This window comes from Geotrypetes seraphini, chromosome 2 (assembly GCF_902459505.1).
Source record: "Geotrypetes seraphini chromosome 2, aGeoSer1.1, whole genome shotgun sequence".
NCBI lineage: Eukaryota > Metazoa > Chordata > Amphibia > Gymnophiona > Dermophiidae > Geotrypetes > Geotrypetes seraphini.
The window spans coordinates 12,830,869-12,850,393 of record NC_047085.1 but is presented as its reverse complement, the minus strand read 5'-3'; the positions used below and the strand labels follow the sequence as shown (position 1 = coordinate 12,850,393).

Sequence of the window (19,525 nt, the reverse complement as noted above, 5' to 3'; positions counted from 1 at the left end):
TTTAATGTAACAGATGTTCTACGTGACTTAAACACGCACCATCTGTCCCATTAAAAAAAGCCACCTCACCCCACCTGCGCTAGCACCCCCGAGCCACCATCCCGTCCCCCCTGAACCCCAAAAAGATGGCAGGTCAGTAGCTATTTTTATTGCTCCTTTCAGCTTAGGCCACTGTTTTTCAATTTCTCTTATGTCCTCTAATCCTAACAACTCTTCCTTCAGGTACTCTCCCCATTTTGCTAAAGTCTGTACATTTGAAATCTAGGACTTTGGAGTTTTCTGTGGCCGCCTTGCACGTTAGTTGTTCTATCACACTAAATTGTTTGATGACCGCTATTTCCCAGGTGGGCGCCCACTCGAACTTTAGAAATGCTCGCCCCATTTGTGAGGACCAGATCCAGTATCGCTTTTTTCCCTCGTGGATTCCGTCACCATTTGTCTGAGCAGAGCCTCTTGAAAGACATCCATAATTTCTCCACTTCTTTCCAATTCCACAGATGGAACTTTCCAGTCAGCATCCAGCAGACTGAAATCACCCAACAGCAACACCTCCTCTTTCTTTCCAAATTTTTGGATATCTGCAATAAGATCTTTATCAATTTGCTATGATTGAGTAGGAGGTCTGTAGACTACACCCACGTAGACAAAAGTTCCATTTTCTCTTTCCAGAGTGATCCACATTGCTTATTCCTCTCCCCAAGTCTCCTGCATTTCATTCGCTTGGATATCGATTTTTACATAGAGAGCTACCCCTCCACCTTTTTGACCATCTTTGTCCCTTCTTAAAAAGATTATATCCCGGTATGTTTGCATCCCATCCATGGGATTCACTGAACCATGTCTCTGTGATAGCGACAATATCTAGATCTGCCTCTAACATCAGGGCTTGCAGATCATGAACTTTGTTGCTTCGACTGCGAGTGTTTGTGGTCATTGGTCATTGCGTTCCACTATCTTTCAGTGGTAAACTCGTTCATTGCATAGTTTTTTTGTTTAGTTTCGCTTCCTGTTGCATTGCTAAGAAGTGAGTTGCTAAAATTGTTTACGTTGCTATCTTTACATCTTGTCTTTGTCATTTAACATCGCACCTCCTTCACTAGGCCAGAAGATTCGTTTGGTGACCTGCACCACCAGCGAATCCACCTTTGGCTGAACAAACTGCTGGAAATCCAGAACCATCAGGTAAAGCTTGGCCATAATCTTAGCCACTCATAGGGACCCTTCTTGCAACTCCCTGTGGTTCCGTGACCAGCTTTGTGAGAACGCGGTCACAGCAATTGAGCTACTCATAATTGAGCACCGTTACGAGGGGGCTAGAAGAACTTCTAGCTTCAGTTCTCGTAGTGAGGTAGAAATAATGTCCGAGAGCGCAGAGGCTTTGAAAAGCCAATGCACAGTGGAGTCTTCCCCCTGGTCCAGGGCCACTACCACTTCTTGACCACTGTTCTCATTCAGAGAACCAAACTCTGTCAGAGAAACTGCATCTTGGGACAACAGTGGCATGGAATCAGACTTTTCATTCTCCTAGTCTATGTAAGAATGAACAGCCTGATCCAGCTCTGTGCCTTCGTCTGGTCAGGGTGCATGCTGAAGGGAGGCCGCCTGCGCCACTGCCTCGGTCGCACTGAACGCAGACACTAAAGGACCTTTGGCAGTTCAATAGGCATGCCACATAAGGCTCACAAAATCTGGGATGAAGCCTTGTAGTGGGGGTCTCGAGCAGACACCCCCTTAAGGTCCAATGCACTTCACAGGGCTCTGGAAAGGGTCTTTTCCCTTGGGAATGCACCTCCTGCGGATCTCCAGCTCTGGAGGACTTGGAAGAGTCTAAGCCCAATGCTCCTGCCCCTCCCCCATGCGCTCAGCCGCACGTGAAACATGGACATTCCTTGGCCGGCCATCAAGTACAAATCTGGCAAGATATAGGGGTAGGAAGACTGAAGGGGTCCTTTCCTACTGATTTTAAGTAAAATCGAAGGGTTTTGAAGCAGATTTAGAAAAGATTTAAAATCCAAGATGGCCACCGCCAATAAAATTGTGCCAAAAATAGCCCTTGGGGATTTCCCTGAAGTCCATAAATTGCAGGGAAAAGGGTTTTTAGAGGTGGTGGACCTTGGCTCTGGCTGCAAAAATCTTTAAATTTCACTTTTGGAAACCCCCCACACCTATTTTTCACATATGCTATAATAGCTTTACTAACTGTGCCCAGTGCCTGCCTGCTTCAGCTTAGGAATGAATCTGGAACAAAAAGAGAAGGACACTGCCTCACAGGTTCGCTGGACGAACTTGGTCTTTGGGAAACCAATCAGACCGAGGTCAGACTGAACCTCAACCCCTGGAAAACCTTGTGCTGCAAAGGGGGAGTGGATCACACAGCTGGCTCAATGTCAAGCCAGGAAAGACCCAAACAGCCTGCGCTCAAGCTCCTGATAAATCAGCTACACAAGAGACGGATCCTGGGCTCAAATAATTGACTAGCTAGCAAAGTGTCCCCAATAATACAAAAGCAGACTGGCTAGCAAGGGCTAATCCTACTTGAAGCAGACTTTCACAGAATGAGTCTGCGTCTTCTCTTAGGCAGAGATCTCAACAAGTGAGAACTTCTGGGTACCAAGCCTCCAACTGAACACTGAGAAAAAATATCAGAAAATAATAAAACCAGAGTAGAAGAGAAACACTTCTGAGCAACTTGCTTGCACAAAAAAATACTGAGGGGGCAGGAGCAGCTCCCTGGGAAGGAGGCAGAGTTCAAAAGCTGATTGATGGCATTCTGCAAGCAACTTGTGGATTCAGATACATAACCCCAGCATTCAGGACCACTAGACACATTGCACTAGAAGTGGCTATTTCTGGTCAGGTCATTTGCCCCCAGATGAATTACAATGTCAGCTTTAGAATCCTTATTCTTATCTGACCACACACAGTAATTTTATTTTATTTTTTTGTATTTTTGTTAGCTGAGTATCCTGGAAGGCATTTCTCTTTGTTGGGTCTCACAAAATATGTTCTCAAATTAAGGCCCCTGATAAAAGAACCCCCTAGTAACAAGAACTTTCTATTTTGAGCTGTTTTTTTTCCGTGTGTTTGCATCAAATTACACTGTCTCCAGCTCCACTTCAGTTCTTAATTCCTAAGCATCATAACGCTTCAATGCAGCAAAAGAATTTTACAGAGGCAACAATTGGTAAGATGAATGTCTGTTTCTGTATTCTAGCTGAGCACACTGTAGCCCTTCTATTCTCTGGTGGCAGTAGGGATAAACTGATTGGATGCTGTGTAGTCCCGGCAGTTCCTTTAATTAATCACAATCACTTTCTGTTTGCTTTTGGTGAGCTACTCTATAGTGAGATAGTTGAAGACATGGGGCAAGCTACAAGCCTCCAGATGGTTTCCCTTAGCGCACGCCACAATTCTTGCATTGAATGAAAGTCATGTGGACTGGTTGGAATGAGTTTGAACATCTTTACTATGATAAGAAATATCAATCAAAGACTACTTGATTGAAAAATACACCGTGTGTATACAGGGGTGACTATATTGGAACTGCAAGATATAGGGTGGATAGATGAGGCATAAGGAGGGAAGAAGCTTAAGAAAGAAGAGCTATTCAGAGCCACCACAAAATGGTACCAGAATATAAGTTTGAAGTATCAGTATTAAGGAACTAGCAGAATGATGCAAAAGAAAAATCAAGCACTTTTAGAATCCTATAGAGCCAGCAGTTAAAAAAAAAATCAAACATTATTATAATTTAAACAAAGTATAAAATCATGGGTTTTGTGTGTCCAGAACCTTTAGACCTTGTCTGGCTTTAAAACAAAATCTCTCATGTATGAATGGAAATGGAGAAAAAATACCAGAGATTTTCAGCTGTTCACTAGCAAAGAATTTAGATCACCAATAGACTGCAGAAAGGCAAGAGACAGTATAAAGGACCTGTTCTCTCAGTGAAAGAGAAAATGCGTTTCTTTTTTTTTCCTTTAATAGATAATTAAGCAGTATCGGCATCTATAGGAAGCAGAAATCTGAAAGTAAAACCACAGCCAAACAGTTCAAATATAAGAAAAGGTGCCAGAAATCACCTAGCAGTATTGTGGCTCAATTGCTTCCAGGAGAGAAACAAGCAGAGGTGAGACTGGAACTGAGACACATGGAGAAAAACAAAAGACTGTGAAAGAGCTGGGATTAGTACAGGGCAATAAACAACTCATTCAGAACTAGGCACTGGCCCAGCTTAGCAAGAAGGGAAGAAAAGAAGCTTTGTCTAAAAAAGGCAACCTATCATGTGAGCCCTGTGAAAGAATCGGCATGGAATCTGGGCTCCCATACCACAGGAAAGCCATTTAACTCTTAAAATATCACTCCTAATTCTGCTCTCTACAATGATTTCTGCGCTGGAGGCTTAGCAGGTGTTTACTGCCCTGCAGGCCAGGCTGTGTTATTAACCGATATTGGACATTGTAGAAAACCAAAATACCTGTAGACAAAAGCTCTTCCTTAATGATAGCGTCCATGGGGATCTTGACAAGATCATTCTTAGGGCCCTCATCCTGAAAGCAAAGACACTGATCAGGGACAAGTAATGCCTAGTGCTGGCTCTTGCGCTCACTTCCACCCAAAATCACATGTACCCACGTCATGCCTGCCACACTCCCACCACACACCATGCTGAGACTCCTCCCCTCCTGTTTCCCATTACAGTATAATCCCGTTATATCAGACTCGCTTATAACGGAACCTCGCATATAACGGACTTTCGGATATACCGGACAACTATTTTGGCCCCAGAGCTGCTTTTAGCTGTAGTTTTATTCAGCTATAACGGACATGCTGGCTCTGCCTACAAGGCGCTTGGCATGCCGGTGATATAGTACCAAAATGCAGCCCAGAAAACAAATGACCAAGTATTTTTCTTTCCAGTACAGTGTTCTGGTCTTGCAATCATTTTGTGTCATACCAATGTTTTGCTGAGTTTTGTTCTTGATGTTGCCGATATGTTTGTGCAGTGACTGTTGTTCATCGATTTACGTCGTTTCAAGTTGCCCTAAATAAAGTTTTTTAAAAATGCAACTCTGGATATAACGGACTCTGGAAATAACAGACTGTTTTTCCAGATTCCTTGAAGTCCGTTATAACAGGATTATACTGTATATCACACTATGGATCCTCCAGTCTTCTACTTCACACCCTGTTAAGATTCCTACCAGAAGGCTGTTCCATGAAACCACCACCCTTTCCAGGAAGATGTATTTCCTCAGATTACTCTGGAGCCTATCACCTCTTAACTTCATCCTATGCCTCTCATTCCAGAGCTTCCTTTCAAATGAAAGAGACTCAACTCATGCGCATTTGCATCACGTAGGTATTTAAACGTCTCTATCATATCTCCCCTCTCCCACCTTTCCTCCAAAGTATACAGATTGAGATCTTTAATTCTGTCCCCATACGCCTTATCACGAAGACCACACACCATTTTAGTAGCCTTCCTCTGGACCGACTCCATCCTTTTTATATCTTTTTTAAGGTGGGGCCTCCAGAATTGTACACAATATTCTAAATGAGGTCTCATCAGAGTCTTATATAGAGGCATCAATACCTCCTTTTTCCTATTGGCCATACCTCTCCCTATGCAACCTAGCATCCTTCTAGCTTTCACCCTCAGCTTTTCAACCTGTTTGGCCACCTTAAGATCATCACAATCACACCCAAGTCTCATTCCTCTTTTGTGCACTAAAGTTCTTCTCCTCCCAACTCTACCATTCCCTCAGATTTTTGCAGCCCAAATGCATGACCCTTCTTTTTTTTTAGCATTAAATTTCAATTGCCAAATCCCAGACCATTCTCCAAGCTTCATTAGGTCTTTCCTCGTATTCTCCACACCCTCCGGAAAGTCTACCCTATTGCAGTTTTGGTATCATCCGCTAAGAGACATACCTTACCAGACAGCTTTACAGCAATATTGCTTACAAAAAGAATAGGCCCAAAAACTAGGCCTTATTAACAAACATCCCTTTTCTCAGAGTGAGCTTAATTTACCCAGATAAAGCTAAGGGAGAGTGCAGTTATTTACATATCCTTCCATAAAATTCTGCCGTTATAAGAAGTTCCTCGAGAAAACTTTTTCTTTTCAGGTTGCCAAATTGAATACATGGCTCAGAAAAATGATGTTAGAAGCTTCTTCTTACTTAGATTTTAGGAAATCACTAAAGACTCAATTAATTAACAGGCTGGTATCAATGTTTTTTCTTAATTTTAACCATGTTTGCGTTTCATTCTTACATTTTTATTCGCATGATCTACACTTCCATTTTGATCAATTTTATTGAAACGTATGTACTGTCTTTTTGCTGTATTTTATCAAGATGTTTTTATTGAAATGTATGGATCGTTCTTCATGTTGTGAGCCGCTTAGAACCTCCCCGGTATGGCGGCATATAAATAAATTATTATTATTTTTAAGTATAGGAGAGCGAGAGGAGAAATCAGGAATCCAATGGAGTCTAAGGAGGGAGGGGTGCGTTGGAACTTGGGAAGAAGGGAGAGGGGTGCGTTGGAACACCAAAGATAGAACAGAACTCCTGTTCGTAAGTATGAGTCCAACGTAAGTTGGATGTTTGTAAAATGGGGACTGCCTGTATATCTTTCTCACGTAGCCCGACAAAGTGAGTTACAGTAATCAAGTTATTGGATCACTAACGAGGGAACCAAAAATATTCAATGCTTCTGGGAACAATAATGAACGAACTGATCTATCAGACGCAATTAGAAAAATGAGTAGTGGAACTTAGGAGTAGAAAGTGATTAAAAAAAGTTTATTATGATTTAAAAAATCATTGTGAAGGAAAGAGTTTGGTTTGTGTGGGGCAGTTTTGGGACATGGCCACAGGAGAAGTGAGGAATTTGGGGGAGTTGCGTGGTAAATAGGGATTAGAGTCAAGGGATATATTTCCATACTTACAGGTCAAACACTGTATTCAATCCTCTAGGATGCATTTAGAATTTGTGCAAGCTAAGACAGCTTTCAAACAGCCCAAAGGAGCAGAAAAGAGCAAAATTACAAATCTACAGCTGTTTGAATAGCAAAAAAGGAGAGAAGCTGAGGGTTTTATTGGGGAGTGATTGGAAAATGGTACAAATGTACGCTGAGATTGTCCTCAAGTTATTGGGGAGTGAGATAGGAAGGGTCATAGGGTGCAGGGTGGAAAGACAGTTTTTGTTATTCCAAATTTTACTGAAGCACTTTGTCCCCTCCATGGAGGTGGCTTTTCTCAATATACGAATACAAGTGCTGGATGAAGGGGGTATAAGTTGCTTCAGCTGGGCCTGGTAGTACCGCGTATAGCTATAGGCTCCAATTGGAAGCAACAAGACCCTCCAGAGTGGATGGATGGTATGATATATACCAATTAACAGAAATTAAGTACAACGCTAAGACTTTTTAAGAAGCGTTGAAGAGGTTTTCAGCTCTGGAACACATTTATGTATAATTTCTTTTCTATTATTGTTGACTGTTCTATGGGGCGATTGGGAATGGTGGTGGAGGAACTGGTTATATACCTTAGAACAGTTTCTGTATACAACTGCAAGTGGATCCATAGAAGAAACCACTCACCAAATGTTATGGTTTTATATGAGCTTTTGCTGAAGATTATTGAAGATATTAAGAAAATATCAATAAAAATAAGTTAAAAATAAAACAAAAGAGAAAAGCCCTGTAACCCCCTTAAAGAGGAATAAACCGCCCATTAACAGCAAACCCCCACATCCTCCCCTAGCTCAAAAAACAGAAAGAAATATCAGAAGAAAAAAAAAATATAAAAAGTAGCCCAAAAAGAAAAAACAGAAGCAGAAGAGGCAAAGTTGATTATAAAAGGGAAAACAATCCAGTTTCTTTCAGCTCCCAATAATGTAGGGGGCCATCAACATTTCTAAAAAAAACCCCTCCCCAATATTCAGTGGCAAAGGTTCCCAATCAGCTATTTCCTGCTGAATATCCAGTTTGCTGTTATGCAACATAGCCGGTTACTATCGGTATTCATCTATTGGCTGGCCGATGAATATAGGCTTGGCTGGTTAAGTCCATGTGGTGAACTCTGACATGCAGTGGCCAGATAAAGTTCTGGCATTGAATATCCAGAATCAAGCAGTCTCCAGTGGTCTCAATATCGGGCCCTAAGTATTTTCCTAGCCCCGGATAGTCCCAGGCTGCTCTGGTTTAGACATTCTGCTGCACACTTACCGGCGATACTTCCACAATCCACTGGGGGCCCTCCCTGTTTATTATCAGAACGGTGCCCTGATGCAGGGTCTCATCCAGATAGAAGCCAACCCTGTCCCCGGATTTCACCGGCAGAGCATCCTCTTTTTTGGGCTTCCTCTCTCTAGTGTTTACAATCTGTAGCTTATGGAAGGGGAGAAAGAGTCCACATTTCTTCTTGCATTCAAAGTACTGGATACCATTGTAGGAGCCATTGCTTCGGCCCCGTCCTTCTCCAGGGCCCTGTGTAAAGAGCAGAGAGCATCATCATGTGGCTGTCACTACCCAGAATAAGAGAAATGAGCCATCACACAGAAGTTATGATAGGAAACAAGCATGATCAAACAATCATGAACTACAGTTTGCATTATCAAGGTGTACGATTATTCTAAAACATATAAACACAGCCACATATCTGGATGTTAGATTTAGTTACCCAGCTTCTCCCAATCCAGGTTTGTGGGGCAATGTGGCCAACGTTGGATGAACTTCTGTGGTCTGTGTCCCATGTAAGGTACGATGGATCAGAGCAGTATGCATATTTTATACCACACTCATATTATCCAAGTACAGGTCTTGCCTAATCGGGGGGGGGGGGGGGGGGGGGGAATCTTAAAGAGGAACTTGGCAAGTAAAATGAATTACTAGATTGTTGGTTCAACTTTGCCTTGATGATGACAGCGACTACTGGGCAGACTAGATGGACCACAAAGGTCTTTATCTGCCATCATTTACTATGTTACTAGTTGAATTGCATTCAGGTACATACTGTAAGTTATTTCCTTGCACAGTCTAAGTTGTACTTGAGGTAATTGGGGAGGGAGTGGCTTGCCCAAGGTCACTGTCAGCATTACATTGTGTTGGCATACCCAGAATGTCAGCAAAAGCTTATGGGATATTATTATTATTTTTATTTCTAACTTTACATTAAACTTCACAAGAATAAATCTTGTCCCATTAAACAGAGGGAAGGAAATCAATTCAGAACATTTAAGAAAATCACTCTTACAATATAACCAAATTGTAACCCCCAATATTGAGGAGAGTGGTCAACCAATGTAAGAGAACTACTAAAGAAAGGCTTAATGATATTTAAACAACTGCATTGTTTTAAAAGTCCCTCTAATCATTCCTTGATGATCTTCTTGACATCTATAAACTCCTTCAAGTGGTCTGGAGAAAAAAAAAAGTGTACTTGATTCCCAAGTACCTAACCAGGCACTTACAGGGATATAACTAGTCTCCTCCCCTTTCGCACAAGCTCTCCCTCTCCTGAATACCACATTAGTCAACTCCTAGAACCTTTCCCTCCAAAAATACTCAGACTCCTAAATAAGCATTTACCTCACTATCCAACAAACATCTTACGTCATTGTTAGGTAATTTCTCGTCTGCAACCCGCATATACTGATATTCTCCACTATATCCTGTTATCACTTGATTCTCTTAAATATAATTCTCATAATTGAATGTAATTCCTATAATTGAATGTAATTCTTATAATTGAATCCTCTACCACACCATGTAAAGTACATGAATCACGGTTATGCAATTTCCCTAGATAATCTATTAAGTAATATCTCTAGATAATCTGTTATGTAATTTCTCTGAATAATCTTTGTTTTGCAATTCTCTCGGTAATGTCCAGATCTCTTATAATTTGTAATCCGCCTAGAACCGCAAGGCACAGGCGGAATAGAAATCACTAATGTAATGTAATATACCAAGAGGATTATAGCACCATACTTAATTGTCTCTGTCAGCCTCAGCATTTTCGGTTGGCCTTTTCGGTTTGGCCTTTTCGGTTCCCTTCTCTCCCCCCATGCCCTGGCATCTCTCTCCTCCCCTTCCCCCCATATGCGCTGGCATCTCTTCCCCCCCTCCATGGTCTGGTAGCTCCTTTCCTTTCCCTCCCTCCCATGGTCTTGGCATCTCTTTCCTCTCCTCTCCCTGGTCTTCCTTCTTCCCTCTCTCTCCCCAATTGGGTGCTGCACTTCTCTTCCCCCTCCCTCCCAAAAAATTGGGTGCAGCAGCAGCAACATTTCTCTTCCATTCCCCCCCAAAAAATGGGTGCAGCAGCAGAACATGTCTCTTCCCCCACCCCTCCCCCATTCGGTGCAGCAGCAGCATTTCTCTTCCCATCCCTCCCAGCTCACACACCTGTCGACAGAGTCGCTAGGCAAGTTGTAAGCTTCCCTCCATCGCTGACCTATCTTCCATAGGTCAGCGATGGAGGGAAGCTTACAACTTGCTGCTTTTACTTGCTTCGGGCCTTTGCCTTCGCGGAAACAGAAAGTAGGCAGGACCTGGCAACGAGGAAAGAAAAAAAAACGCACTGAGCATAAAACACCTAGAAAATCAAACAAAAAGATAGATGGTTTTCGATTCGAAAAGGCCTATGTTTTCCATTCAATTTGGGGATGTTTTTAGCAAAATGTCCAAAATCGGACTTAGAAGTTTTATTGGAAAATGCCCCTCCACATGACTCACCCAGGATCCCATAGAAACAGTGATCAAGCAGGGAATAGAAAGGAGGCCCAGGGAGATAAAGTGACTGTTCTGAGTACATTTGATTGCCAGTGGTTTATCATCAGTATTTTGACATACATAGGGTGGGTCAAAAGTAGGTATACAATATTATTTCTTTTTATTTTACAGATATTGATTAGGTATATTACACTATTGAACAATAATCAAGTTAACTGATACAAAAACTTCATACAAATGTTATTCGTGACACCTGTAAAATAAAAAGAAATAATCAAAAATAAATTTATACATTATTTCTTTTTATTTTACAGGTGCCTTAAGCTTTTACCATTTGTTTATAAAAACTTATGAGCCTTGCAAAAAATATTTCCATCAAACACTCATAAAATAACATCAAATCACAAACAACATTAGATTATTAAGCAGAGACCTACTGGGGAGCTCTGATTTCGCATCTCACCTGCAACTCCACTCCGAAGTACGCAGCAGGCAGAAAGGAGCTGTTTTGAATCTTCCCAATATAACGAATGCTGCCAGGAACTTCCTTCTGCTCAAGCGGCACCAGGACCTGCTGGCCCACTTTGGCCTGCACGGCATTATCCAGGGCAGTCCGCTGCAGGAAATAGTTTAGCCTTATGCCAGCATCTGGGACAGCCAGAAGGAGTGCGGCCTGCTCTTTTCTCAGAGGCTGCAGGCTATTCACATCCACTGTGCTCTGGAAACCAGCACCCTGACCCTCCAGAAGTGTGACCGTCAGGGGAAGCGGGCACAGCGTCTCATTGCTGACATTCTGCAGGTAATCCGCTTCGCTAATGCAGCACAGCGTCCCAGCCTGCAGGGATTGCTTAGTCCCAAAGGAAGACTTCTCTGTCAATATGAAATACATTTCGCCCTGCGGACAGCTGTCCAACTGTGAAGTGCTCATCGTGCCAGGTTGAGGACCTGCGAGAGAGAAGAGAGTGTGACAAGGACTTGGAGACATGGGAAAATGTTATCAAGTAAAAGCACTGCTTCCTCTCTGGATATAATTCTTTGTTTCTTACCCATTATGGGGTCCTTTTATTCAGGCGTGCTAAATGCTAAGGTATCCATTATATTTTATGAGCGCCTTAGCATTTAGCAAGCGCTAAATCGGTTAGTGCACCTTAATAAAATGTCTATTTCCACATTTGTCACTTTTTTTTTTGAGACAAGGGATTCATATAATCACATCCCATTTTTCTTTTGTTAAAGCTCACTCCCTGATCCTGTTCTTCCCGTATCCATGCTGTAAATACGTTTTACACCTGCATGGGCTTCTGATAAAGATCCATCTCATTTTTTGAGCTATATTTATGTTTTACCTGTAACATTGAGCGTTCCCCTCCCCCCCCAAAAAACCAAAACGTATTTAGAACAGCAATGATGTTGGCAGCTACATGTCATTACTTCTTTGACACCTAGAACTCAATGCACCAGGACCCAGTCCCTGAATTGCATCTCCCCTTTAACCATAAACACTTTCAAACCAAGAAAATCAGGAAGGTCTTCATATGTTTCCTCACATTCTACTTAAATTCCAAAGAAAATTAATCTTTAATGGACCAATTCTTGGAATGGTAAGACAAGTCAGATATATTCAAAGGGTCTTTCTGGAAGATAACTGGTATCTCTGGATACCTTTTAAAGGGCCAAAGAAACGCTTCTGTAATCCATGAACTTTAGAAGCATTGTCCGTCTCTTCTTCAGATGACAAGTGGGGATTTCATGCCCCTCCCCTCAGCACTATCACCATTATGAATCAGAGCTGATATTGGGAGAGCATAAAGGGCAAAAAAGAGCTTAAAAGGCAAAAATTAGACATTCTAGCAAGCATGGTCACAGAAAGAGGTGCCAGTCTTTCCTGTAGACAAGCAGAGAATTATAAACAGCAGAGCTGCATTTCGATTAAAATTTTTAATTGAACGATTAAAGACGGGGCATAGCCAGCAGTCCTGGGAAGGAAGGGGGGGGAAACGCATTTCCCCTTTCTCCTGCCCACATTAGACATCATACCTTTCATAGTGGGGATGCCAAACAAGCCCCACTAGTCAAAGAAACCCACTGTCAAAGCTGCCTCCTTTGTGAGGAAGCCATGCATGAACTGAGCACACTGGAGACATGCTGCTGACTTCACTTCTGAGGCAGTTTTGAGAAGGAAGAGGGTGACTCGCGTAGCGGATTTCTTTGGCTGACGTGGCTTCAACTACCCCCATCAGCCACTGAATAGGTACTGAAACTCTGGAGGGAGCTTGAGCCCATGTCTTCAAGGCCCCCTTCTATCCCCAGGTCCATTATCCCTGTCTCTCTCCTCCCTTTCTTCTAAGCCCACATCTCTCCCCCCTCCTGTGAAAACAGTCTTTTGCCCTGCAGCACTAGTCTTACTGGAAAGCTAAGTGCATCAGGCCTTTCCCTTTGACCCGGCCTGCTTGTCTGAAAACAGGAACTTGTGTTAGAGGGAGCAGGCCAAGTCAGAGGGAAAGGCCTGGTGCAGCTTGCAGGAAGCCTTTAAGTAAGGGCTGCTGCTGGCACTCTGGGGCTGAAGACTGGCTTCAAAAGTACAGGGTGTGTTGGGGGAGGGGAGAGAGTGAGCTGCAGTTGGGTCAGGAAGGTGAGAGATGCTAGACCATGCAGCACAGGGGGAGAGGTGGGAGGGAGGCAGAAGGTGGGCATTACATTTTTTAATTGTGATTAATTACTGTGTTAATCACAACTAATGTGAACACCTTATAAATATTTATACAAAACTGTTTAAAACCACTAAAGCAGATGTGGGGAGTGTGTGGCACAGTGGTTAGAGCTATAGCCTCAGCACTCTGAGGTTGAGGGTTCAAATCCCATGCTGCCAGGACAGGGAAAAATGCTTGAGTACCTGAATGTAAACCACTTAGATTATAAGTGGTATATAAATACTATAAATAATGAAAACCGATGTTCAGAGCTTAGAGAGGAAAATGACTGTCATTATATGCTTCAGTAAGGAAGCTATGTCACATTAGAAGACATAAGAATTGCCGCTGCTAGGTCAGACCAGTGGTCCAGCAGTCCGCTCCCACGGAGGCCCTTAGGTCGAAGACCAGCGCTCTATTTGAGTCTAGCCTTACCAGCATACGTTCCGGTTCAGGAGGAACTTGTCTAACCTTGTTTTGAATCTCTGGAGGGTATTTTCCCCTATAACAGCCTCCGGAAGAGCGTTCCAGATTTCTACCACTGTCCTATGAGGTGCATCCTGAACCTGTTCAGATCTATAATCTTAATCATTTCAGCTGCTTTTGCTCATACTGCAAATTCTTGTACCCAGACAGAATTTGAGGTTAGCAGATAACCCTGCCCAAATGCCACTCAGTTACATAGACTGTCTCCTAATTAGAAACCGATTGTACTGGTACAAGAGGTGGTGGAGACAAAAACCACAACAGAATTGATCGCTAGACAATCTATGGAACTTCAGGAACTTCCTCTTCACAAATCCAGCTCCTTAATGTCCAACGCTACTCACGAGCTCCATAATGACCGACGCTACTAACGTGACCTAAACTGCCGACCACCAAACATGTACTCGCTTACAACACTAAAACCTTAGTACAATTATGTTCTGTTAGTACAGTGAATGCTGTCCTAAATCTATACTATGACATGTAATATCTTCTACAAATGCCACAAATTCTTCTAAGCTATGTCTGCCAAAAATGTCTTTCAATAATTTTGTCCTTCTGTAATGTGAATGTATCTTTGTAACCCGTTCTGAGCTCCTTTGGGAGGAAGGGCTAAATAAATTAATAAATAAATAAAAATGCATAGGATTTTCAAGTGAAGAGAATGGTATCAAAGCAAAAACTAGATGGAAAAATGGGGAGACCTGATGATCCACAGTGAAAACAATCCACTGATGAAAACAAAAACAAAAACTGTGGATACAGATGTTCTGGAGATAATTTATTAAACACTGACATATATCTCCATATTTTTTAGCATTGTACTTTTTTAATTGAATTTTCATGGTTTTATATGTCAGTGTTTAATAAATTATCTCCAGAACATCTGTATCCAATTTTTGTTTTCAACTCTGGTAATTAGGCAGACTTTTGACTGCTTGTACCCTGATTATAGATAAACAGATTTGGATGGACTGGAGTGGGTTTTAATTGGGGGGGAGGAGGAGAATCAGAGCCAGGCAGATTTCTATGGGCTGTGTTCTGATTATGGCTAGACAGATCTGGATGTGCTGGAGTGGGCTTCAATTAATTAATTTGTATGTATATATTTTTATATTTCCTAATTTTAGTACAGTGGTACCTCGGAATCCGAATGCCCCAGAACATGAACAACTTGGAATCCAAACTATTTTTTAAATTAAATTTTGCCCCAGAATCCGAATGCTGCTTTGGAATCCGAATGTACAGGAACTGCAAGCGTTGCTCAGCTCAAAGCTTCCCCTCCGACGCAGCTTCCTGTTTCCGCCTGGGCGGTTTGCGTCAGAGGGAAGCTTTGGGCTGGGCACCGCTTGCAGTTGCCGATCTTGCTTTCTCTTCCAGGGGGGCCTGATCTTGCTGAGTTTGTAGGACCAAGGAACAGGTTAATCTAGTTTCTATTATTTTCAATGGGAAAAATTGTCTTAGAACTCGAACGGGGTTCTGGAACAGATTAAGTTCGGATTCTGAGGTACCGCTGTATTATGATAAAATGTTTTAGAAATGTCAATTTCTTTCCTTTTATTGCTTAATGGAGTTCTTTTCAGAAATTTAATTAAGTTAAGATATAAACCGCTTTGATCCTTTTTGGCTGTATAGAGTCTATAAAGAGTTTGACAAACATAAACTCCAGAGCAGGCTTCAATGGTTTGAGCCCCGAAAACAGCAAGGCCAGGCGGCGCATCATACGACACGTACTTGATTTTCAAGAGCTTATCTTCTTGGGCAGACGAGATGGGCCACGCAGGGTTTTTTAAAAATCTGCCCTCATCTACGGCTGCACGCTCGCCGGGCCAGGCAATGACCGTGTTCCGTCTTGTCCCAGGAGAACAAAAACACGGCGGAGGAGCCGGTCTCAACTGCGTAGAGTTTCACCCAGGATTGGTTTTCGTCTTTGATCCAGGAGTTTTCGTTATCAGGACCTTCAGGGCCCCCCGAGGAAGACAGTTTTGTCGAAACACGGCCCGTGTTGGGTCCTTCCCAGTTCTTCACGGGGACTATTGGGCTGCACAGTTCACAAAGCCTGTATCTTGAGCACCATCTCCTCCTCTGTGGAGGCACAATGGGTCAAAGCCTCGCCCCAGACAAGGAACAGGGAAGCGCCTCGGTTTTCAATTTCCACATTAGGCCCAGGGGCAGCTCGGACGTTTTGGCGGGCGCCTTCCTAGCCCAGGACGCCGACTCGCGAGCCCGCCTGGCCGGAAACAGGAAGTCACGTCAGGGCGGGACGCCAGAAAACGAAACCGAAAGCAGCTCGGCCCGTCGCAGACGATCTCGACAAACCGCTTTGTGGAAACCGGGCTCTCAGCGACCACCTACCTGCCCGGGGGTCCCCCCAAAACGTCTCAGTACCGCCGCCGCCTCCTGTCAATCATTTGGCGCAGCCGCACTCGCCCTCTGCCCGCGCTTCACGCTGACGCGTACGCAGCCTCGGGAGAAGGGCGTCTCAAAGTGGCGCATGCGTGCGGCCAGCTCGCCGCTCCCGCGCGCCGGATGCCTCGGGTGAACGCAGCGGGCCCGGGCAGAGAGCTAGTGCGGCTGCGCCGACTTCTTTTGTCGCTGCTAGTTCCTGGCGAGTGTACTGACGCTTATCAGATCAGGGCTGATGGGGATTGTATAAGGGATTCGTTTTGGTTTTTAATTCGCGCCGGTTCTACAAATAACTTTATGCATTGACTTGCAGGTGGAGTAAAGGATAGAGTGGGCAGCCAATGTAGGCAGAGCACAAAATTAAAGCTGCTTTGACTAGGTTTAGGCCAACTAAAGTAAAGGTCTATCTTAGATGCATTCATTTGGATAATAAAAAAGTATCCCTTTATTCTGCTTGTTTTTATTTATGTCTTTAAAATATCCACTGGAGGCACTAGAGAAGACTCAGTCCAAGAAGCTGCCTGACCCTTAGTGGAATGAGCCTTGAGAAATTCAGGAGCAGACTTCGTCTTCAGAAGATAAGTGGAAGACTCCTTGATCCAGCATGCAATAGTAGGGAGTCCAAAACAAAATTCCAACAATACTAAGAGGGGAACTGATATAAGACTGTGGAGATTGTGTGGTATATAAACCTAAGGTTTAGTTTAGTTTAGTCTTACCACCTGCTATGGAGGCTGAGACAGTCTGGGTTGGGTGGATTCTAGCCTGATATGTATACAAGTTTGTGCTCAGTCTCCACCTGCTGGAAGCAGTGAGGCATACAACCCTTTCATAAGGACAATACCAGTCTACCAGGCGATACAGAATTTAGTGATTCAGATTTATACATTCCAATGTTATTATAACATTACTTAGAATTAGGTTTTATGATAATTATGTTTGTATTGTCAAACTGTTATGTATGTTTCTATGTAAACCGCGTAGGTTGTATGTGGTATATAAATTTTTTAAATGAATAAATTTCTATAGTGCTGCTCCTCCTGCAGCAAAAGGAAGAAAAAAGCAAGGCCAAATTTTTTTTTTAATTATTAATTTTATTAAAGCATAAAGTAGTAACAAAACAAAAAAATAAGAAAGTTGCTGTTTTCATGACTGAAGCAAGTACTGCTATCTTGAAAAAGGGACAACCTGGTGCATAAGGTACTTCATGTAACAGATGTAAGGAAACTATACAGTCATTTACAGAGTTACGTAACATCTTCAGGAGTGAGGGACGTGTACATGGCACTTTTCTTAGGCTTATGTACCACTTTCTTCCCATACGAGGTGATCCGAAGTGGTCTAGCACCTGTCCTCGGGCAGTTTCTTAAAACTTTCTTGCCGGCGTGATGTGCTACACCCTGGCTCCTTTCCCTTGTCCCCACTGCTGAACTGCTGAAGCAGGGATGTGCATACGCGCATGCAGGGCCTATTACAGGCTCTGCAGTAGGCTCTGCAGTGGGGTGTTTCCACAGGGAACTGCGTCCTGCATCACTGCAGGTGATTATTTGTCCGGAGGCTGTCAATGAGAAGATGCAATTTTTCAGTCACAGCGACCTGTGTGAGAGAACACAAGGGGGTAAAAAAAAAGAGTCAGCTAGGCTACAGCCGTATTTCAGAGAGGTGCAGTTTAGAGAATGACATGGGGACAAATTTTTCCCCATCCCAGCAGGTACTCAATTTCCCTGTCCTGTCTCTGCGTGTTTTCTTGCTGTCCCTGTCCCCTTCCTGTAAGCTCTGCCTTAACCGCACAAGCCTCGAACACTTATGATTTTAAAGGTTTTGAGGCATGTGCAGATGAGCATGGAGCTTGCAGGAACGAGGCAGGAACAGGAAAAGAACTTGCAGGGATGGGATGGGAAAATGAGTTCCCGCTGGGACAGGGATAAATTTGTCCGTGTCATTCTCTAGTGCAGTTACGGTTGCCAGGGAATGGAAGAGATCAAAAGGAGTAGAATAAAAAAAAAAAGAGTCATTTCATTCTTCTGACCTACACATGTAGCCATCTCTGGGTCGATGGCTAACAAGTACATAATAGTACCAACTCCTGCGGGTACAGCTGAAACAGACATGGGAGAAGCCACTGCTTGCCCTGGATCAATAGCATGGAATGTTGCTACTATTTGAATTTCTATATGGAATATGGCTACTCTTTGGGGATTCCGCATGGAATGCTGCTATTCTTTGGGGTTCCAGAATGTTGCAACTTTGGGATTCTCTAGTGTTGCTACTGTTCAGATTTTTTGCCAGGTACTTCAGACTTGGATTGGCTACCGCGAAGACAGGATACTGGGTTAGATGAGCCATTGGTCTGACCCAGTAAGGCTACTCTTACGTTCTTTGCAGGTACAGGTAGGTATGGGTAAGATTTCATAGGGGTTAGGTGAAATTTCTTTCCTTGTGCAACTCTCGAGATCCATCAGATGTCAGAGAGCTGGGACTGCTAATTACAGGTGACATAGGCACTGGCCATTCTCCTTAGGACACTCATGACATCAGCTTGAACATAGTAACAGGAGGTACTCTGGCTGCAGTATCTGGGCAAACACCTAGGTCATCCATTTTCTGCCAATTTTAAACAAATTTTCCCACTTTTACCCTGGAGAAACATTTTCTCTTTTTTTTATACACCTTATAGGGCTGAGGCTCATGCAGTCTCCTGTGGATAGGGCTCAGCTTCTTCAGGGAGGTCTGTGCATGGCTCCTTATAGTGGCAATGCTGGGAAGGCGTTCACAGATCTGAGAAAGAAACAGAACGAGGTGGAGAAAAAAAAAAAAGGCAGGGTCACACAATGCCAGACATCAAATCCAGAAACATCCATTTCTTTTTCTGAAGACCTGAAGCAAGATTCTTGTACATGTGCGTGAATAAAAAGGTTCAAAGTTGCAAAAGAGGGATACTGAAAATGTTCTTTATATGTACAAAGTAGTGTATTCCAATTCTTTCTTTCTTTTTTTAAAATTTAAGTTTCAAAGATACATAATCAAGGAAACCTACTTGTATAGAAAGCAAAGAAAAAATCCCTCTTCCCAACAATATTTAGCAACATTTTAAGGGTACCTGACTGGCATCTTCTTACTAGCCAGAAAGGAAGTCAGATGTTATGGCTCCCAAAATGCAAACTAATTTGGTAGTACTGTATTTTGTGCATTTACAGGG

General features: G+C 43.0%; 2 protein-coding genes across 5 annotated transcripts in view; both read right to left on the bottom strand.

Annotated features, from left to right (window-relative positions):
- Positions 1 to 16,500, bottom strand: part of LOC117355302 (ubiquitin carboxyl-terminal hydrolase CYLD-like) — a 71,481-nt gene extending 54,981 nt beyond the window's left edge. The window contains exons 1-4 of one of the 3 annotated variants that reach the window (XM_033933626.1): positions 15,655 to 16,500; positions 11,208 to 11,689; positions 8,240 to 8,500; positions 4,478 to 4,550 (exon numbers count right to left, since the gene is read on the bottom strand). In XM_033933626.1, the coding sequence (XP_033789517.1) occupies positions 4,478 to 4,550; positions 8,240 to 8,500; positions 11,208 to 11,672 (799 nt within the window). In that variant the 5' untranslated portion in view covers positions 11,673 to 11,689; positions 15,655 to 16,500. The remainder of the gene's footprint in view (positions 1 to 4,477; positions 4,551 to 8,239; positions 8,501 to 11,207; positions 11,690 to 15,654) is intronic. The other 2 variants (XM_033933625.1, XM_033933624.1) reach the window with 2 other exon arrangements.
- A 909-nt stretch (positions 16,501 to 17,409) lies between these two features.
- The window catches only part of NAPRT (nicotinate phosphoribosyltransferase), a 45,832-nt gene continuing 43,716 nt past the window's right edge, over positions 17,410 to 19,525 (bottom strand). For both annotated transcript variants that reach the window (XM_033934411.1, XM_033934412.1), the window contains 2 exons: positions 18,997 to 19,104; positions 17,410 to 17,922 (listed from right to left, as the gene is read on the bottom strand). In XM_033934411.1, the coding sequence (XP_033790302.1) occupies positions 17,857 to 17,922; positions 18,997 to 19,104 (174 nt within the window). In that variant the 3' untranslated portion in view covers positions 17,410 to 17,856. The remainder of the gene's footprint in view (positions 17,923 to 18,996; positions 19,105 to 19,525) is intronic.